A 22,134-nucleotide genomic window follows, 5' to 3' on the forward strand; every position below is an offset into this window, starting at 1 on the left:
ACTGGAGAACGCAGTTGGAAAGGAGACATTTGTTTCAGTGGAAGCTCTTCACTTTCCAAGCATCAGCTGCATTCTCTTTTAATTGGATTAAAGATGTACCCATCTTATTTCCTCTGAATAATTTGTAAGTTGGTTAGCCTTACTAGCTGTAACCATTAATTATACTGTAACTCAGAATGCCAGATCACGGCATTGCACAGTGAGTCTCCTGCGTGATGCTCCAACCCTCTGGTACGGGAGCTGATTACAATGAGGAAACTGTATAGGAGCTAGTCTCTTCCACTCACAGCTGCCTCTGGGGATGTGTATTTAGCGAGCCAGCCGGAGTATCTCAGCCCAGTGCTCAGCACTCGTGCCTGGCCTGCAGGGGTGTTTGTGCCACAGGAGGCTATGGTAGTATCTGGCTGGAAAAGACCCACTGCACCATAGACAAGTGTTAAATTCACCATGATGTCAGGGTGAAAAGTGGGTCATTACAAACAGGCCACGTTCAGTGGGAAAGGTTTGCAGCTTTGTGAGCTGCACATGCCCTGGACGGCCTGTACCATGGGCATTGTGGCTGGCTGCCCTACCTGTGGGACAGATTGCCGTGTTGTAGAAGGCCAGAAAGGGGGTGAAGTGGGGGAACAGCTCCCCCATCTCTACTTTCAGGACATTGTGCAGCTAGGAGGATAGGAAGGAGATGACAACCCACTGCTTGCTCTGTCCTCTCCTCCCTTCCTTATCCTCCCACTGCAAATGCTGTTGGCCTGGACTGGCCCAAATGCCCAACCCCTGTCCATGACCCCAAGAACAGAGACAGATGGATCCTTTTAAAATTAACATCACATCCCAAATCTTTCATTTGTTTGGGGGCCAGTCGTTCCCCTGAACCTGGCTGGCTGGGGTGGAGTACCATGCTCCACCCGTGAGTGGGGGATGAGCCCTGGCAGGTAGGGAAGGCTGCATTGCATTTGGTTTTCCAACCCTGCTGCCATGGGGGAGGTATTTCCTTGGAATAGGAGGCATGCGCCAGGGTTCCTGACGATTGCCAAGCTTTGGGCCAGCAGCCACAGAGAAGGCTGCTTTCTGCTTGGTTAGACCATCAGTCAAGAGCTCTGCCAAACTATTTCTGCTGCATGATCTCCGAGTGTTACTGACGAGCCGGAGCCCAGGCCTGCCCCGAAGAATCCGAGCGTTCTACAACTGTCATTAAACCCCCCCAGTTTAAGAATTAGAATTGCCGGTAGCAAGGATGCTGCATAATGTGGTTGGAGTCATTTGTTTTAATGAGATGTGCGTAATTAATTAATTAATCCGTTCAATAACAGACGATTTCACTGGAGAGAAAAGGACTGGAAGAGGTTTAAATTAATCTGCTGCAAAACAGAAACCTGGCGTGTGACGTTCTCTGGTATTTCATACTGGAGAACCAGGTCTGGGCTGTGTAGGCCTATCGCCGAATCATCTTGGGCGAGTGCTGCGCCGTAGTGGTGTCTGGAACCTCGGCCTAAATTCAGACACCTGCAAATCCTTCTTCATTCCCTATTATGATACACTGTGAATAAATCCCCAGGAGAAGCCTAGGATTATCACTGAAAACATGCCAAATATTCCCTCCGTATGTTGGCAAACACCAGCTGGCAGGCTCTGCCCCGTGTCAGGTTTGCATTTCCCCTTGCACTATTGCAAGTGCGCACAACCCGCTGGGGTTCCCTCAGCATGGGATAAGTTTCTACACAGCGGGTCCTCCAGCCCCCATGCTGGGAGGGGGGCTTTGCGGTCCAGCCACATCCCCGCGGAGAAGTCTAGGGGTGGGCTAGAGCAGTGCCCCATGGGTCCATGGTGACACAGATCCCTCTGCCAAAGCTTCTTGTAGAAGGGGCTTTAGCTGCTGCAGAATCATGCAAGTGAGAGCTGGGAGGAAGGATTAGCTCCTCTCTGCCCACGCAGGGTCGCTCCCTACCGCACGTTTTCTAAGGCTTTGTCCATTCTAGTGTGAAATGCCCCAAGCAACGGGGTCTCCACCACTTGCCCTGGGAGACTGTCCCACAGCCTGATCTCACACCTCAGAAGGTATTCCGGCTCGTCAGCCCATGTCATTTTTCCTTTCTCCATTTCATCCCAGGGCTCTTAGCTGTACCTGCTGGACCACATTAAATAATTCCTCCCCTTCCACGGTGGGTTAAAGCTCACAGCTCATGTGTCTGCTCCTGCTTCCATTTGAAATAATGGCAAAAACTCCCACAGAGGTCAGTAATGGATGGAGCCCCGGGTTTCCAATCTGGGTGTGTGGCTGCCCTGCCCTATAAACCGGGTCTGTGGGACCCGGGCATGTGGACATAGCTTTTCCAACCCCGTGTTTGGGCATCCACACCTGGATTTACAATTGCTGGCCCCAGGTCTCTCAGCCATGCTCACTTGTCCGTACGGCACTGTGCAGACCTTCTGACGCGGGTCTGCAGCTCGACCTGGGTCCACGCTGAGGAACAACAGGGCTTGGACACGAGGCCCAGCGGCCCGCTGCCCAGGCCCTGAGTGCTTGCTGCTCCAAGTCAGTCTGATTTGTGTGGGGGGTATAAGGGGTCTCGGACTCAAACCTGAGTCAGACCCCGGGCTTCGTGTGCAGTGTAGACATGCCCTGCGTTGCCTCTCTGTCCACCCTGCTGTTCACCACTCCTCCCAGCTTCATAGCATCGGTACACGTCACCACTGTGCTGCCCATGCTGCCCTGCCACTGCCATTCATTTCACATCATCTCATTGATGAAGCCGCTAAATAAATCTAGACCTAGTGCTGGTCCCTGGGTCCCACCACTAAACCCCTGGGGATGGTGTTCTGTGCACTGTCTGTGGCCCATGTGTCAGGTTCCTGAGGCAGGCCAGTGTGTATCAGTTTTTCAATGATCATTTCATGAGACACTGTATCAAACCCTTTACTGAAATCCGGTTATATTGGGCCAACCCCAGTCCAGTCATTTTTTAATTCTACTTAAAAACAGTTGAGTTTAGCTGGTTAGTAGCAACTGCAGAGTGGTCTGGCTGGCGCTGCACAGCCTGCGGAGGGGTATTCGGCTCCCCCCCTCCAGCCACCGCAGAGCCCACGTGTGCAAAGGCTCTGGGGAGACGGATTAGCCCTTAGCCCAAAGCCCGCCTGGGATCTGACAGAACAGATTTAGCGAAGAGAAACAGCTGAGAGCGGAGAGGTGCAACCACATCTGTCCCCACGCTCCACACAGATCGGCCAGCTCTGAGCCTGAGAACGAGGGAGATTGTTGGCCGGAGGAGACTATGGTTTTCCATAACACTTTTCGGACTTAAGGCAGCCTGGGGCATGACAGGGAGCTAGGGCCCCTCTGCAGTATAAGTCTGGGGCCAGTGCATGTTCCAACAGCATCAGAGGCACCTGTATTCTAACGGCCCTTTTGGCTTGTAGCTTGGAAGGGACAATCCTGTTATATAACGGCGCTCGGGAACTGTGCCCCAGACTTTGCTTGGGGTGAGAGAAGCAAATCTTTGCGCTTGGTGCGTGTTTTATGAGAGAGGACTACAACTGACCCAGTCATTGACTTAATTCCGATTCTTTAGAACGCAGCACACTTCCAGAAGTTTGTATTTCCACCAAAGGGAAAGTGGGGCAGGAATCAGGTCGGGGTAAGCTGTCTTGTAACAGAGAGGGCGAGCGAGAGACAGCCCCAGCCCCTGGTTCCCAGGAGTGGCAGCGTGCCAAGTGGCTACATTCCCACAGTGTAGGAGTGGCATTTCTGGCATCGCACAATGTTGCGCAAACCTGTTCAGTGTGGAGAGAGGCTCTTCACGTCACTTCAGCTTAGCGTGCGTCCCAGTGAGACGCATCGACCCGGGGTGCTTGCTAACAAATAACAGTCTAATGGGCAATGATTTCCACGCAGCCCTCGTTGCTACGGAGACGCCGAAGGCCGGGAAACCCATTTTGGCCACTGCGTTCTCAGCCTGCTGCTGAGCGTTCATGAGAAGCCCTGTGCTTGCGTGATCTGAGGGGTCCCTGCTGCCGGGATTGTGCCTGCAGAAGGCTCTCCGTCAAATCGTAGAGCCCCCTGCTGCGTGGACGGGGCGAGCTGCCTCCAGCAGAATGGAGGTTAGGGGTTGCCCTCTGAGCGTCGCTTTGATACAGTACCCAGTACCCCCAGGAGGGAGGGCGGTGAGGGAGGCACAGGGCTAGGAGCCAGGAGAGCTTGGTTCTGGTTTCAGCACTGCTTCGCTGCCACTATATGCCCGTGGGCAAGTTGCTGAGGCTGCGGTGAGGGCTATAACGCACGATAGGAGATGCAGCTGCCGGCTCCGGAGATCTCAGGACCGAGGCAGCCAGAAATGCCTCCGGGAGCGCACGCCAGAGCAGCCGCAGCGTGCCCGGCTTCGTGTCCAAACTGCAGCATCCCAGGACACGCTCCTGGCGGTTTCTCGGGGGGATTGTTTTGCAGATACATAGCCCCCCCCCACAAAGAGTCCCAAGCCAAGTGTGGGGGTTTTCAGAGCAGGAGGCCAGTTTTGCTGGGTGAGTTCACGACAACACCACGTGTCTTCTGTTGTTTCCTTTGAACTAGGCTGCGTAAACGACAAACTCCCAGCAGCAGATCTCGCTTGGCCGCCACATGTCCAGGGCAAACAGGAAGGCCAGTTCCCCAGAGCAGAAATCTCCGCCCGAGGGAAAACTGGGATATCAAAGGGAAAGCGACACTAAGTGACTCGGTCTGCCCCTGCCACATGTGATTCCGCCTCTCCCAAAACCATCAGACAGATTTCACTGTAACACACGTCTCTGCAGAGGGGTCATGGTGACGCGGGAGCCAGGCTAGGGCTGGGAGCCCTCAGCGTGCTAGCTCAGATAAAACTTACCAAGAAATGCTTAAGAAATCAGCTTTTCCCTGACTACATTGGTGCCAAGGGGATCAGTGATTGCACCCAGGGGTGATGCACCCCACCAGGGCAGGTCATGTGTCCATCACGACCCCCTCCTGGGGTTTCCCCGAGAAGGGAGCAGTGTGAACATTCCCTGGTGCTCTCTAGGAGCCCAGTAAATGGAAGCTGCAGTGGTAACCTGGTCATGCCCCCTCCTCAGCCACCCCTGCCCATTGGCCCAGCAGCTGGGAGCCCCCTGGCAGAGGGGAGGACATGAGTGCTTTGTGCTGCCCCATCATGCTGAGATCCTGCTGCCAGGGGCCCTCATCTGGGGTCCGCTCCTGCTCTGGCCTAGGGTCCAATGTCCTGGCTTTCAGTGCTCTCCTGAGCACTCTGAGGGAGGGATGGGGGTTGAGCAAGGGGTGTGCATGCAGCCAAATTCGGGCAGCATATCAGGGGTGGGGTGGGGGACTGTTCCCAAGACAATAGGCGGGGAAAGTGAAAGTAATCGCACTGCACAGACCCATTCTTCAGCTTTGTCCTTGAACCCCTCCCCCTCCCGCAGCTTGGCTCTCACTCTCTCACTGGGAGCAGGGAGGGTCTCTCCCCTTCCTCCTGGTTTGCTCAGCATCCCTTGCTGTGCCTGACTGAGCGGGGGCACTGCAGAATTGGGTCTGGCACACGTACCCGGTGTTCTAGGGGTGCCATCCCGCTGTCTCCTTACAGCGTCTCTGCACTGGGAAAGGAATGCAGTTTTCACTGTGACCCTTGGTCCGTATCCCTCACTATTGGATGTTGATGGCTAACGTCGATGAGGCTTCCACTTAGAAATAGTTTATTATTTATTAAACTACATGGCACTTTATAAGATGCTTTCAGTCATTAACAGCTTGCATTCGAGAGGCCCATGCATTGACCTAACAACATCAGCAATTGCCGTTCCCGCTGAAGAGACGCTCTCTATGTGCTGGTTAGGGAATCGTTTATTAGAGATCTGTTGCTCGTGCGTTTTCTAACCTGCTTTACAATGAGCTGTTGAAAGGTGCAGCAGACGTTGGCACATGCTGATAAAATAGTAAGGAGCAACTTGGTGGAATTCGTGTGTAAGCAGGTGTCCTGCAGCAGCCAGTAGCACTGAGGCTTTGAATGTTCCTCAGACGTTTCTTCTGACAGGTTCAGCTAATATTTTAAACTCAGCTCCCTAGCCCAGCACTGCTGGAACCCCCCGCCTTGGCCCAACAGAGTCTGCCAGACCTCTGTGACCCAGAACAGACGCCAGGTCCCTCACCTCTAGCTCTGCAGAGCTAACATGTTTGTGTCCATAAAGCCAGACGCAGCAGATCGGACATGAAAATGCACATGAGCCAGCTGCGGTGGGGTCCCAGTTTTACAGTCCTGTTTGTCACCCTCAACTTTATTGTGGATTTAAGAGAGCGCTTTTTGCAAGTACCAATAATGGAAACCATAAAGAGCTCTTGAAAATAGTAAAAAGAAAAGGAGTACTTGTGGCACCTTAGAGACTAACCAATTTATTTGAGCATGAGCTTTCGTGAGCTACAGCTCACTTCATCGGATGCTCACGAAAGCTCATGCTCAAATAAATTGGTTAGTCTCTAAGGTGCCACAAGTACTCCTTTTCTTCTTGCGAATACAGACTAACACGGCTGTTACTCTGAAACTTGAAAATAGTGAGTCCTCAGTTCTCCTGAGGATAGGGATACCATGAAGCAGAGGACAATGATGAGCTGGTTAATGGTAAACCTCAAAACTATCCTTCAGCCACTCACAGGATGCTTCCCGATCTTGGGCTAAAACGGGAAACACAGAAGGGGCCTATTTCCAAAATGACTCTCTTGTCTGTGTGACCATCTGTCCAGTCCGTGCCACCCTCAGGGCTGCTCTCTGTGCCCTTCATAGTTCACCTAATTTGCACATGTACTTACTACACCTGCCTGCTCAAATAGCTGCACAAATGGCTGTTGGCACATTCAGCGGTAGTATTTGCATGTGCCAATGGATGTAGACAGTGGTGCTGGCATATTTGCCCATGAAACGGCAGCTCACAGTTATGAAAATCATATCCCAGTAACTGCGTCTTGCCCTTTGTTTTCTTGTCTGGGAGCCTGATTCTAGACTCACACCAAAGTGCCGCTGTTGGCCTCAGTGGAGTAACTCCTGATTTACGGCAGCGTAAGGCAGAATGAAGCCCTAGATCTCCTCCAAAGCCAAGCCGTTCTTGGGAGCAGGCTCAGAAATCCAGCCTGCGTTTCAGAATCTGTACTATCTTTTTGAAACCCTATTAGTTCCCAGGCACTGTAATTGTTGGCAGGTATTCTCTGCCGAGATTAATGACTCAGGGAGAAATCGGAGAACAGCTCAAATGTCTGAGCAAGGGAGCCTACTATTTATAGTGGGAGGCACAGAACATGAGGATCCCACCCTGGTCGCCTCCTCCCCCTGAGGCACTGGGACTTTACGCTAGGTTTGTGTAACTTGATCCACCAGCTTCGTTGGGATCCTATCCATTTATAGCTTGTCCCTGTCTCTGGCTGTGTGTGGGAGGAGTCGGCTGGACGTGTCGTTCCCAAAGGTGCCGTGCCTGCCTGGCATGCACGCCTCGCGGGGAACGTCAGCATCACACAGGGAGCAGCTTGCCCTGGTTTAAATGAGAAAAGGGCAGCGTGCCCTCCATGGCCTCTCTTGCTCTTAAGCCAGAGATTCTCCCAGAGAGCAGTAACCCAAGGTGACCCATTGGGACTTTTCTGGGCCGGCTGTGCTGCTGTGACAGTGGGATCTAGCGACTAGGATTGGTGATCCAGGCCCCATTGTGCTAGGCGCGGTGCTCACAGATAGAATTAAAAGCGCTTGCCCCACAGAGTTTCTAATCGATGCATGTGACGAGAGACAACAGGGAAACGAAACAAACTTATAGGGAGCGGAAGAGGATGAAGTAACCAGTGATCGATCCTGAGCAGCCTGGTGCAGGCAGTGCTGGCCCGTCCCGCTGCCCAGAGCTGCCCAGGAGTTGTATGCAGCAGAGCGGAAGTGAGCAGTAGGGAGGGATTTTCAGGACAATGTCTCCCCCAAGTGGGTTGTTATGGGCAGCCCTGTCTGCGCATGGGGGGCAGTATGGGCGGAAGTGCAAAGGGGCGTGAGGCGGGGAATGGGACAGAAGCGCAGTGCTGGATGGCTGGCCTCGTCGGCAGAGCAGAGACAGGGCCGGTAGGTACCACGGATTAGTGTGACTGGGCTAGGCCGTGGGGGTGCTGAAAGGCAATGACTAATAGTTTGTGCATGGTGCAGTCGAGGAAGGGGGGAGCCAGTGGAGGGGAGCAGAGAGGAAATGTTGTCATAGCGATGGACAGGAAGAGAATGCTCCTGAGCAGCAGCTTTCTGAATGGGTTTGAGGGGAGCAAAGTCAGTATATGAGCCCCAGGGCCAGGTGTCTGTGTAGTGCCCAGCAAAATGTGGCTCTGATCTAAGCTGAGATCCCTATAAATGAATAGTAATAAAACCAGAGCAGAGCTTGCAGTAGTCTGGGAGAGCTGGACTAGTGTGGTGAAAAGGGCCGTACATGTTCCTGGATGGCTGGCTGGTGAAGAGGTGAGATGATAAGTGCCCAGATGAGAGTTTCAGCTGTGGAGACTGAGCAGAAGGGCTGGATCCTAGAGCATGTCTACACAGGGGAAATTGACCAGCATAGCTCTTCCGGAATAATTATTCTGGTGTAATTTAGCTATTCCGGAATGTGCACGCTCGAGTCCAGCACAAACGTGAGTTTGTGAGTGGAGTAATTATTCTGGAATAAAGTCACTTTAATTCCAGAACGGAGTGTGCACACAGACAGCTATTCCAGAATATTTGTGCCAGTCTATTTCCCCATGTAGACAAAGCCTTAAAGGTGTTGTGAGGGGAGATTTAGGCACAGCCTTGAGGTGGGGGGGCTGGAGAACAGGCCAAGTCAAAGACACAATAGAGATGACCCCAATAATTAAAAAATCTTGAGTTAGACCCTTAAAAATCCTGAGCAGGGATTCAAATCTGCCTCTCCCATATCTTCAGGGAGTGGCCTAGCCACACGGCTATTGGCATCTTCGCCTTCTCCTCCATGGTTTTGAGAGTGGTGCCTAAATCTCCTTGTGACTCTAGCCTGAAAAATCAGCGTGGTTGGTTTCGATCTTGTCAAAAGGCTACAAACCAAACAATTGGTTTCCACATTTCTGAATTTTTTTTCTTTGTTGTGTTTTGACCAAATCAGTTTGCTGCAAGCAACATGAATTCATCACAAAATGTTCCGGCCAACCCGAATCTGCATTTTTCGTTGAAAAAATGTTTCCGATGAACAATTTTGTCCAGCACCAGTGTTGAGCACGGCTTCCGGGCAGCTAATTCTGGCCCCTCTCCATCAGCTATGCCGGAGGCGCCAAGTTCATGCCAGCGTGGTGATGCTGATGCCAGGACACCAGGCTTTGGCAGGAGCTGTCTGGTGTGTGGGCAAACTTTTTATTGCTTGTGGTTTACAATTTTTAAGCAAACTTGGGTTTTATTTTCAGCGGCAATTTGAAGGGGTCTGTAAGCTGCTGGGTGGGAGCCCTCAGAAGCCCCTGCTCGGGGGCGGTGCCTGGCCAGAAATCAAGACAGGGGAAATTAGGGAAAATGAGCAGGAAAAATGCCCCCAGCCTGGGATTCCTCCCACTCCTGTGAGCCTTGGGTGCAGAGCTGAGCTCCCCAAAGACGTTAGCCACCCGGCTGCCCAAGCCCTGTGCCTGTGCTGGGGGTAGGGCCTGCCTGGGTGTGTCTTGGAGTGGTTTCGTTTGGGGGGAGGGGTGAATTGATTGGTAGGATTTGCTTCAGCTTCTCTTGTTTTTTTAAAACCAAGAAAAACATAAAAAGACCAACAGCCTCCCTGTGGATTTCCTTAAAAACCAAACCCAATGGCCTCCCAGGGGAGGCCGGGTCCATTTCAATTTTCAGTGTAAAGTCGCAGGTGTCGGGGTTGCAAAGGGGCAGCCCACTGACTGAGAACAGCAAAATCCTGGGGTGCGTTGGGCCCAGTGGGAGCAGCTCCCGCCATGGCTGCCCCTCTCGCTCTGCTCCCTCCCACCCCATCGCTGAGCAGCTTCTCAGCTCCCTGTCCAAACTATGCTTGGCTGTGGGGCAGGGGAGACAGCCTCCCGGGGGCTGTGGAACCAGCGTTGGAGCCTCTGGAAGTAGCAACGTGCCTCCAGCAGAATCCCCTGATGCAGCAGCATCCCCATGCAGCACCCCGAAACTTCCCAGGACCCAAATCCCACAGTCTTGGTGGCCCAAGGATTGTGGGATATAGTGGGGCACAGGATGAATTTTTCTGCCATTTTGCGGCCCATGGACCACAGCAGGGTGAGAGTCACTGGCGTACGATGCCACTGGCTCAGCCCATCGGGACTGCTGGAGAACACTTCTGGGTCCAGCTTTATGGCTCAAACGCCAGGTGCAGCCACATCACTGCATTCTCGGTGCGCTGTTGTAACCCACACACCTTCTGGGTGTGGTGTTTTGTCCCACACCTTCTGGGTGTGGTGTTTTGGCACCGAGACCAGTTAGAGCGAGATTAATGAGTCTGCTCTACAGCCTGAGCTAATGGCCAGGTGGCTTTTAACTCATGCAGTAGAGGCTCATGCATTTAGCTCCAAAGGTCCCAGGTTCAATTCTGCCCACTGACAACTGGAGTCTGTCGGTGTTACACTGTGCCTATCTGCACTCTGATCCCTGTTTGATCATTTTTTGTCTCCTGTGCTTATTTAGGTCCTGAGCTCTGGGCCTCCTCCCTCGTCCGAGGGAGCAGGGCCTTACGTCCCTTCAGCAGGCTCTACCCACCACTCCAAGGAATTAAATAGGCTGGCACCTTTGACCAGCATTGAATTCATTTGGAAAATAAAGAGGAGAAGGGGTGTCCTCTGAAGTGAGGGCTGAGGTCTCAGCATTCCTCTGTATGTACCACCTGCACTGCGCCAGAGCTGAGTATGGCTTGGTCTAGAGTAAAAAGTTAGGTCGACTCAGGTACCTTGCTCGGGGGTGTGAAAAATTCACGCCTCTGAGTGATGTAGTTGGGCCAACCTAACCCCTGTGTAGACAGCGCTAGGTCGACCGAAGAATTCTTGGGGAGGCGGATTAGCTATGCGGACAGAAGAACCCCTCCTCTCAGCGTAGGTAGTGTCTACACTGAAGCGCTACAGCTGTCTAAGCCCTTAGACAAGGACTAAATCAAATCATCAGTGAGCATGAGAGGAGAGAGGCTGGGAACATGGCTTCCAGTGGGCATGTCTCAGCAGTACGTGCCAACAGCAGCTCTTTGCAATTAAGCTGTTTCCAGCCCCATTCCTCTCCTTCCCATCAGCGAGATGGCAGCTCTGCTACTCCCCATTGAAAACACATTGGAGGGGGAGTTTCCGGTGGAATTAGAGAAGCCATGTAACTCCAAAGGCCGTGTCTGGGTGAACCTCAGGAGAGCCTGAATCAGCCACCTAATCCCCATCATTTCAAACACTCCATTATTATTTGGGTGAATGAACCCAGATCCGGTGTGACACATGGCGCTCCAGCGGTTTACCATTGAAATCTCTCCAGCATCCAGATTCACGGGCCAACCATATCTCTAGCAAAAAATAAATAAAAAATACAACCACCTCCACCCTCTGGGTTGTAAATTCATGACTCAACTCGATTCTTTTATCCTTGAATAGTAAGAACCTAGGTCTCCTGAGCCCCACTGCTTTGGTGCTTCTCCTGGGCCATGCTTCCTATCAAGCAAAGAAAGCCCTCCAGTGAGGCCACAGCTGAATTGTATCTAGAGCTGAGCTTACATTTAACCTGTTAAAATGCACAGTTTTTGCTCACACCCAGTTTACCAAGCGATCTCCTGTCCTCGTCTCTAGTTACCTTTCCCCCAATTTTTGTGTCGTCTGCAGCCTTTTTCAGCGATGATATCTCTGCTTATCAGCTAGTCATTCTTGGGGAGTTTCTTCTCCCTCTCTTTCCCAGGCTGCTGGTTATAGTCTAGTTAATGATCCATCCTAGGCAGGTGCTGCAAGCAGCTCAGTGTAGCGTGTAAAGTCTGACAGGCGACGGGTCTGATTCCTCTCTCCGTCAGACTGGAGCAAATCTGAAGTAACTCCACAGGAGGCCAGGGAGTCACGCCAACTGGTGTGAGAGCAGAGTGTCTCCCCTAGACTATCGCTCTTTCAGAACTCCATTGTTCCCAGCTAATTAATGAGCTCTCGCCATCTGGTCGTCCTCTCAGTGGCCCGTCCAACCCTGCCAACAACTGACCCATGAAGGCAGTGATTTACTGGCCCACACTGGCAGTATCCTGGAGCTTATGCCAGGATAGGCAGTGTGCCCTTGCTGCTCCTCTACCAGGGGCTGTCCCAGTTCAGGGTAACTGCACCTGAATTTCCCCACCGTGATTCCTTGAGTGCACCCACTTGAGGTTTCTGGCTCCCAGCTGTCACCTCTCTTGGGTGGAGAGCTGCCTCCTGCACTCCTGACCAAGGATTTAAGGCTGCCCCGCTCCCTGCCTTCCACTGTGATATCCCCAGCAAGGCAGTCTGCCTCGAGGCCAGCCCCTGCATTTGCTTTCTCTCCGGGCAGAGTGTATTGCTCGCAGTTACAAGGGACCACCCAGCTCTTTATGAGCAAGCACCTTTATCCATAAGGTAAAAGCCTCACAGAGAAAACACATACAGAGCAGTAAAAGATCCCATATGCATCAGTGTAATGGAGCCCTCCTAGGCCAAGGCTGTCCAGCCCTTCTGCAAGGTTGGGGACCCGCTTGGACAGAAGGTCCTGTCCATTTGCTGGACTGGAAAAAAGGCTGGATTCAAACAGACTCAGAACCTTCTTTCTCAGCCTGCAAACAGACAGGCCTTCTGTGCAGTCTTCAAACCTCCTGGTCAGAGGGAGTTGGACAAGGGTCCCTGCCCAGAGACAGGTGACGGCTGGAGACCTGAGACCTGACTGGGCCCTCCTGGAGTGGGCACCTGGGGTGAGGGGGAGGATACAGGTGCAGTTACCCTGAAAGTGTGACAGGGGCATGCACAGTATTTATATCTGGACTAGCTCCATAGAGTAGATAAATCCCTAGAGTTCATGGTTAGCTCTGTGTTCGCCCTCAGATCTCTATTGCTGGGATTGAAGACAGAGTTTCAGGCACCAAGGAAGGACTTTGGAGGAGTCTGGTCTCAGCTCTGCAGGAAGGCAGTGCCTGGAGGAGCTGATATCTGGGGGTGAAGGGTACAGGAGCTTCAGGACACAGAGGGAGCATCGAGAATTTGTGGGTAGTGTTTGTTCCTCACATGAAGCAGGGAGCAGACAGGGATAGTGATGTTAAGGGAGTTGTGAGAACATAAGAACGGCCATACTTGGTCAGACCAAAGGTCCATTTAGCCCAGTATCCTGCTATTGTCCTTGAGTTTGCATAAAAGTCATTCTTTGCACTTCTGTAGCGCCTTCCAGTCTATATTCTCCAAGCCCATTGCAAATATGACTGAATGAAGTCTCACAGTATTATTCTCCCCGTTTTGGGGATGAGGAAGCAGAGACATCAAGAGGTGAAGTGACTTGTCCAAGGTGACGCAGCAAGTCAGTGGCAGGAAGGATACCATAGCTCAAGTATGCGGAGTCCTAGTTCACCGCTGTAACCACTTGCCACACATGCCCAATGAGCGGCTCGGCATTCCACCTGGCTTGGGGCGGGGGGGAAAGAGGTGTTCGACGCTATTAACCACAGTGACTTCTTTTGACATGATTATAATGTGCCAGCCTGTGGAAATCCCTTAGCTTTTTGAAATAGCCCCCCTTACAGGGCAGCGTTTCGCTGATCTATTCCAATTGCTGAATGTACAACCCCCCTGCCCAATTTCTTACCCTCCCGGCTCAACATCCTTTCCCAGTGAAAGCGAATACAGATGTACTGCTTTGCATCCACAAGCCGTTCTTCTTCCTGCGTCTCAGCCAGGCCAGTCAATCGGAGGGTTTGAGAGGCTCTGCTAGGCCGTACTTGGAACAATCCTGGCTGGCGTCCCAGTGCCTTTGAACTGCCTGTTGGCTGGTGGTCTGAGAACAGCCTGCGTAGGCGAGAACATTAATCAGACATATTGGGAATGAGTGTCAGCAATAACTGAGTTACCGGCGTGCCAGACGCTGGCCCCACTTCCTCAGCGTTCTCTTTCTCAGCCTAGCTTTGAACCCGCTCAGTGGCTCCTCGGATCACAGAGGCAGTGAGGGAAAGTTTGCGAGTCCAGTCTCCTGGCAAAGCAGGGCTGCATCTTGGTTTGAAATAGTTTCCGCTTGGTTTGCATTGTGTTTCTTCCCCCACCCCCAAGGCTGCAGAAGCCCATCACGGCATGCTGCCGCACGGACAGCAGTTGGGAACGCGTGCACATGGCACATGCAGAGTGCTGAGACGCGCACACGGGTGTCAAACCGGCATGCTGCATGCACACCGTACCCAGACACAAGTACACCCTGGCTAACACACAAAGGCGCTACTGTGACGAAGTGGGACTGTTATTAATGTTTCCTCCGAATATTGTGGGGGTGCCTCAGTTTCCCCTATGCAGTTCTTAAGTACCTAGGTGGTGGGGTAAGGGTGTATAATCATTGCAGAGCCCTAGAGGGCAGGTGTGTGCAGGAGTCTGGACACAGAGGATGGCCGACACCCTGTATCCTGGCAACTGATGGCCTGGGCCCTTCCCCCCTGCAAGGTGAGAGCTAAAGGGTTGGAGAACAAAGGAATCAGGTGACCTCCTGGCCCGGGAAAGGAACAAAGCCCAGAGGAGGAGGGGCTGGAGGGAGTTTCAGTTTGGGGCTGGCTGGGACATGGAGTGAAGGGCAGACGTGGTTGTCTGGCTCACTGCCCCCCAAAATGGACCCAGCTGAGGGGTCCCGTTCTCTGCACCTACAAGCTCTGTTTTAGACCATGTTCCTGTCGTCTAATAAACCTCTGTTTTACTGGCTGGCTGAGAGTCACGTCTGACTGTGAAGTTGGGGTGCAGGACCCTCTGGCTTCCCCAGGAGCCCCGCCTGAGCGGACTCGCTGTGGGAAGCACACGGAGGGGCAGAGGATGCTGAATGCTCTGAGGTCAGGCCCAGGAAGGTGGAAGCTGTGTGAGCTTTGTGTCCTGAAGACAGGCTGCTCACAGAAAGGAGACTGCCCCAGAGTCCTGACTGGCTTCATGGGGAGCAGTTCCAGAGCATCGCGCAGGGACTCCGTGACAGCTACTTACATGGGCTGCCGGTGAGAGACAGGTGAGCCCCTTTTGGCTAAGGTCTGGCCACTCGACTGTCACGGCTTTGACATGCTTCTTGTGTGGGAGCAGCAGGTGGCCTAGGAGAGACTGGGAGACTGGGGCAAGGAGAGGAATTCAAATGGGGAAAATAAACCCAGCTGACGCCTGCTTGTGCCAGCTGAACTTCCTGGAGCAGACTGCCCTAGGGCTGTTTAAAAGTGAATCCTACCGGGGAAAAGTTTGTGAACAAGTTCAGTAGCTAACTCACCTCCTCTGCATACTCTACCTGTGCAGAGAAACACACTGCAGCAAGGGTGGGAGCTGACTCCCCTGGGCTTTGGAGTAGCAAGAGACACTAAAGAAACATGCCCCTGTGCTGAATGGTTTGTGATTTTCTCCCATGGTGGCCGTGACACTGATGCTGGCCGAAGTGAGAGAACTAGTGTGCACTGGCTGCTGGGTCTTCTGCCCCGGGACACCGCGACCTGATCTGAGCAGCATTAGGCAATGCCCACAACCAGTCACCAACATTACCCATTGGAGATACAAGGATGGGCAGATTTCCTTGGATATGCAGCTCCAGAGCCTTACACATGGACCATTTTTAAGGCCTGGCTTGACAAAGCCCTCGCTGGGATGATTTAGTTGGGGTTGGTCCTGTTTTGAGTAGGGGGTTGGACTAGATGACCTCCTGAGGTCTCTTCCAGCCCTAATCTTCTATGATTCTATGCTGCTGGTTCTTTAAGGAGGAAATAAGGCAATTTGAAAAAGCCTCAAAGGAATGATAACTTTCCCTCCCCGGTGAAACCCATCCTGGGCCTCTAGGGCTGCCTGCTCCGAAGCAGTTCCAGGTTCACGAGCTAGTCCCTGGACGCGTGTAATCCCTCTGAAAGGACATTCGCGGCTTTCTTGGGTAGGTGAACCACATGCTGTCCTGCTCTCATGGTCAGATGAGGCCAAGCCCAGGGCTCGGGATTCTTCCCTAAGCCAAAGAAAACAGTTTGTTTCTTTGGGGGGGTCGGGGGGCGGAGGGAGGTCGGCGAAGGAAAGAATGAAACACACCAGCACCCACAGCATGTTTCACTGCACGAGTATTGTGAGCGGTGTTGTGATAGCCATGGGTATTACAGTAGCCCCTAGGTGACCTAGTCACAGGCCAGGGCCCCTTTGTGCTATTCCTCTAACATAAAGGAGCACATTAGCTATCTGTGTCTGTCTGTCTGTCCAATCAATAGCCAGAGCCTGCTGGTGGCAGAAGCTAACGACACCTCCCTCCTCCCCACATGGACAAAGGGGAGCACACATAGTGCCGGGAGGGGTTGGCTCTGTCCCCAGGAGCCCGGACTGATTGGGGGGCAGACTGGGGCTGGCTGGGGATCAGCCCCACCACTGGACTCCTGCTACCAGCCAGCCAGCCTCCTCACTGAAGGGGGGGACTGTCACTCTATATGTGACCTCTCAGTCCTCATCCACAAAGGAAACCTGCCCAGCACCTTTGACAGAGGAGCCTGGGAGTTTAAATTCATAATTCTGCTAGACCCCAAACCCACGGACTCAGCAGAGACGCTGGTTTTATGTCTCAGTACAACACCGTGTAACCCGCTAACTCTCCTTTATCCTGGGACTGCAGAGGTGTTTATCGGCCACTTCACTTGGAATGGTTTGTGGTAATGTGCTGGGGATGTGCAGACCTGCCCCTGTGTGCATGCTGTTTGCTTTGGTGCTGAACCAGTGGCTGGGACAGCAGAGGCTGAGTGTGATCACAGAGGCCAATCCCCTTCATTACAAAGTGGCCTTTGTCAGTGGGTGGTTGTGGGGCGGGGTGTGGCTGATGGGACTGCAAGGTCCAGCAGAACAGCCCCGGGGTGTTCTGAGTGCCTGGGTACATTGTGTCCTGCCGCCCCGCGTCTGCGGGGGGTTCCGAGGCGGCTTGGCTTTGTGCAGTGCAGGTGCCGGGGTAGCCCTGGAGGGGGGCAGTGAAGGGAAGTGCTTGGAATTGGGAGGGATTTGTTCCATTGGCCCCTGAGTGTCTCTCTGCGTTCCAGTGAAATACATGAAGGAGATCTCGCCGTACTTCAAGAACTCCTCGTCCGGGGCGACCGTCAGCTGGGACCCGTCGCCGGCTGTCTCCCTTCAGAAGCAAGCCTCGCCCATCCTCTCCCTGCGTGACCTCAAGGAAGGGAAGAACATGCCTCTGAAAATGTGCTATGTGTCAAGGAAATGTCTCCCCAGTGACCCAGAGAACAGGTAACCCAGGCCCCCGGGGGACTCGCCCAGGAGGGGATCCGTGCCCCCATTCACAGCATGACCCCGCAGGCCCCATGGTGTGCTCCGCCCAGGAGACTGTGTCCCACTCGAACCCATAGCCGGAGTAGGGATTGGCAGACTTAGACGGTCTCTCAGGAAGAGCTAGTGAGGAGCTGGGGGAGTGGATGGATCACCCCCCGCAACACACACACACTTGATTACTGCAGATCTTCGGCTGTTCTCCTGGCAGTCCCACATGGGCCAGTGGGGCAAGGCTGCATGTGCAGTTCCCAATGAGTACTGTCCCTTGCCATGCGGGGCCCATACTGCCAGTGTTCCTGGCCTCTGGCCTCACCCGGCACTTCAATGTGCTGTGCTCGACAGCCGCCCTGGCATGCAGCTGGTGAGGATCCCATTGAAGTCACTGTAAATCCAGAGTCACTCCTGTGAAGTCAGTGGAGCCAGGCTGGGGTACATCCGATCTGAGGGAGATCCCAGGGATTGCACTTGAGCGGGACAGTGCTCTTGGCCCTTGGTTTGAGTTGGACAGAGACCCAAGTGCTGCTGTTCTCTAGGCTCTATCTTTTTGTTTCTAAAATGCAGCCACCATGGCCGTAGGCGACCGCTAGGGGATTTTTCTGTGGCCACGACAGCCTCCCGGGCAGAGCTGGGGGGGTGCAGAGACTCTCCCCTGCAGAGTCCAGCTGTTGCTCCTGGATGCGCTGCCTTGGTGTCTGCTGGTGCCATAAGCAGGGGATCAGCACCACGTACCAGGCAGCCTCCTGGAGGCTCCAGGCAGCGCCTCTGCAGACTTGTGGGACCGGTGTGTGTGCTTGCTGGGAGAGGAACCTTCAACTCCGCAGGCAGCTGGGGAGTTCTCAACTCGCCGTCCCAGGGGCTGAGAGGCTTTATGGGTAGGCTTCAGGCTCCAGCGTGCTGTGGCTCCAGGAGTGGGCTTTGGGCTTCAGCGCCCTTCCCTCCCTGGTTTCAGCCTTGGGGCTCTGGGTTTCAGCCTCCCCACTCCCACCCCACCTGGCTCCAGCCACGGGGCTCCAGTGGCGGGCTCTGGGCCTCAGCCTGGGACGGTGGGGCTCCCGCTTGGCTAAATGGTCAGAGCGGCTTCCAGCAAGAGTTGGTAGCCATACTCTGAGGCCACCAAACAATTTGTTATGAGAACCCCTAGCAGATGCTTTTCGGTCCGCCCGGCTAATGTGTAGGTCTGGGGTCTCTCTGGGTAATGCCTGAGAGGGGACGCCCTTACACAGGGTACAGTCCAGGAGAATGAATGTGCTGCTGCACAAATGCACAGCAGAGAGAATGTCGTTAGCATGGGCAAGCCAAGGGCACTGCGGCCCTGTCTCTGCTGGGCTTGTTCCAGGCTGCAAAGAGAAGTCAAAGAGAACGACTAAATGTTCCCAACCCCACCTGCCCAGTGCCACGGGCTCACGGGAACCCTGGGCTCTCCCAAGCGAGCGGGTGGGTGGCCCAGTGGTTGAGCTGGTGGCCTGGCACTTGGCGGACCAAGGTTCAATGCCAGCCTCTGCCACAGACTCCTTGGGTAAATCCCAGTCACGCGGGCCTCAGACCCTGCCTGACTGTGAGGTGCTGCGGTGACAGAGGCTCCACGGGTACCCGGGACAGACAGTCTATGATTCGGAGGCCTTTCACACTGGGCTTTAGCTCTACAAGGCTGCTGTTGCTCTCACTGTTGAGTTCTTGGATGTTAGTGATGGGCCAGGTAGGAAGCAGCTAGAGCCGTCACTTCCCGATCGCTGAGGAGCCGGGCTGCCTGTCGGGAGTGTCCCGCTCACGTTAGCCCATCTGGCCCAGCCGAGCGCTAGGAGCAGGGCTTGAGTCTCCAGGCGGGGCTGGCTCCTCCCCGGGGTTTATTCCAGCGGGAATGTAGGAGAAAATTCAGTGTTTTTGCCCTTTTATTGATCAACATTTTCATGAAATCTGACCCGATCGTCTCCCTGCCCGACCCTGGCTGAGCAGCCTGACCCAGCCCTGTCAGCTGGGTCCTTTTGCCAGCGGGGTCCTTCCCCCGTGTTACGCAGGTGAGTGATTGCTCACATCAGCCATGGCACGTCAAGTCTCCTCTCTGATTGGCTTAGTGAGCAGAAAAACAACTCCGAGCAATGAGCCCCTTCGGGCTCACGCTCCTGGGCGGTGTCCCAGCACCCAGCATCGTCCCCAGCGCGTGGCAAAGAACTTGAGCCCGCCAGTCAGAGCCAGCTCCAAGTGGCTTCTGAATTCACTTGCCGTCTGAGCGAATACAGTCCGTGCTAACGGCAGTCCCTTTCCTAGGGCTGGGAACATGGCCCTGGGGGGATCCCTAGGCCTGCGTCTGGGAGAGGTTTAGGCTGATTGCTCAGGACCCCCTGTGCTGCGCTGCTGCCAGACGCTGAAGGCGCGTGGGCAGCAGTGGACTGGGGTGGCTGACTGGTCTGCAGTTTGCATGTATTCCTGCCGTCGGTGCAGCCCAGCTAGAGATGCCAGCACTTCAGGTGACTGCAAGGCAGAAGCTGAAGCCCTGGACTCTACTGGGAAAGCGTGAACTGGAGCAAGCCCAGTTGCCTCCTGCTGCCCCAGCTACCTGTGCTCCATCCCGCTGCGCGGATCCTGGCCACAAACCAGCCCTGCCGGGGGCTCCTTCTTCACAGGTACCTGGAAGTCTGTTCGGCAGATGGGCGGATTCCCCTCTTCCTGAGAGCAAAAGACGAAGTGACTGCCCAGTCCTGGTTCAACGCCATTCACACCAACGTCAACGCCCTAGTGCCCAGAGTCAAAGAGGATCTGAGAGCCCTGCTGGCGGCAGCCGGCGTTGCAGGGAGCAAAGAGATCAAGCACGTCGGCTGGCTCACTGAGCAGGTAGCCCAGCCTTTCGGGTGTGTACGGTCCTTCGGTGCCGAATTGTACTGCTGATAAGAGATTGCGCACGCTTCACCGCACAGCTCTGGCCGGGCAGCTCAGCCCTTGTCACTTGCACCCTCTGTTCTTCCCACTGTTCTCCCACAGCTCTGCCAGTGAACCGCAGTCCTGACCCGCAGCCCCCTCCCCGGCTATTCCAGCCCCGGGCCCCTCATAGCCCTGCCAATGCCCCTCACTCCCAACCCGCAGCCCTCTGCTATTCCAGCCCCGGGCCCCCTCACAGCCCTGCCAATGCCCCTCACTCCCAACCCGCAGCCCCCTGCTATTCCAGCCCCGGGCCCCCTCACAGCCCTGCCAATGCCCCTCACTCCCAACCCGCAGCCCCCTGCTATTCCAGCCCCGGGCCCCCTCACAGCCCTGCCAATGCCCCTCACTCCCAACTCGCAGCCCCCTGCTATTCCAGCCCCGGGCCCCCTCACAGCCCTGCCAATGCCCCTCACTCCCAACCCGCAGCCCCCTGCTATTCCAGTCCCGGGCCCCTCACAGCCCTGCCGATGCCCCTCACTCCCAACCCACAGACCCCTGCTATTCCAGCCCCGGGCCCCTCACAGCTCTGGCGATGCCCCTCACTCCCGACCCGCAGCCCCCTGCTATTCCAGCCCCGGGCCCCTCACAGCTCTGGCGATGCCCCTCACTCCCGACCCACAGCCCCCTGTTATTCCAGCCCCGGGCCCCCTCACAGCCCTGCCAATGCCCCTCACTCCTGACCTGCCATCCTGGTAATGCAGTACTGTCATGTTACTCCAGTACAGGGTCCTCTACAATGCTCTGCTGATGCACCCAGTTCTGGCTTGCCACTTGCCCTGTTATTCCACTCCTAGGGCACTGCACAGGTGGTCAGGTGTCTCTGGGGGATTGTGGCTGTTTTCCTCAGAAGCATCTTGTCAGTGCAGGAGATAAGGTTTGTGCCAGCCAGTGCCACTGAGTTCAGTGGTATTGGATGGCAGGAGGGTTCATGCCCAGTGGCAGACTGCGTGCATCAGTGGTGTGATGTGGGGTGGCCGTCTGCGGGATATTGGACTAGCAGGACGTGCTCAAAGGCACTAAGCCAGAGGGGCCGGTTTGTGATGCCAGGGGGTCTGGCAGGAGGTGGGTCAGGCAGGAGGAGCGTCTGGCAGGAGGTGGGTATCGGAGTAGATGCACTAATGGCCTATTCTGGAACAGCATCTCCTATGCTATGCTATGCCGAGGGGCCCAGTTCACTGCATACAGATTGTGGTTCTCTCCAGGGCAGTCCAGGGTGGGAACAGCATTGCCTAGCATGGGGCTGGGAGCCAGAACTCCTGGGTTCTCTTTCTAGCTGTGCCACAGAGTCACCATGTAATCCTGGGCAAGTCTTTGCACTTCAGTTTTGAGACTGGAAAGGTGAGTGGAGGTCCTGACTCTGATCTCAGTTACACTGGGGGGAGGCAGGCGTCACTCCTGAATCCAGCACCTATCCCAGGCTCTGCAGAGTGAGCCACAGAGCACTTCCCCCTTGCAGCAGGTAAGCAATTGGCCTTGTTTGGCAGGTGGGGGAAGTGAAAGCTGAGATGAAATGCCTTGTCCAAGGTCACAGGCGTCCTACCACCCACGCCAGGGCTCAGTCCTCCAGGCTACGCTGCCTCTTGGAGGCCACATTTTGCCCTGGAAAGCTGCCCTCCAGAAGGTTAGACTGGCCCATGCCACTCGGTGTCGTGGCGCTCTATATGCGCAAGGGGTTGTTATTCACTGCTCTCTGGGAGCTCCGCCTCTGGCTGCTTTCGATCGGGGAGGGGCTGTGTAGCCCTCGTGCTGACCAGGATTTGCCGAGTTTACACAGAATCCCGTTTTCTAACACAATGTTCATTGTT

At 54.6% G+C, this 22,134-nt stretch overlaps 1 protein-coding gene across 1 annotated transcript in view; it reads left to right on the forward strand.

Moving 5' to 3' along the window:
• The window catches only part of SNTA1 (syntrophin alpha 1), a 69,603-nt gene that overhangs the window by 37,650 nt on the left and 9,819 nt on the right, over positions 1-22,134 (forward strand). The window contains exons 3-4 of the mRNA XM_048820140.2: positions 17,170-17,371; positions 20,035-20,242. Of these exons, the coding sequence (XP_048676097.2) occupies positions 17,170-17,371; positions 20,035-20,242 (410 nt within the window). The remainder of the gene's footprint in view (positions 1-17,169; positions 17,372-20,034; positions 20,243-22,134) is intronic.

This window comes from Caretta caretta, chromosome 13 (genome assembly GCF_965140235.1).
Source record: "Caretta caretta isolate rCarCar2 chromosome 13, rCarCar1.hap1, whole genome shotgun sequence".
In the NCBI taxonomy this organism is placed as follows: domain Eukaryota; kingdom Metazoa; phylum Chordata; order Testudines; family Cheloniidae; genus Caretta; species Caretta caretta.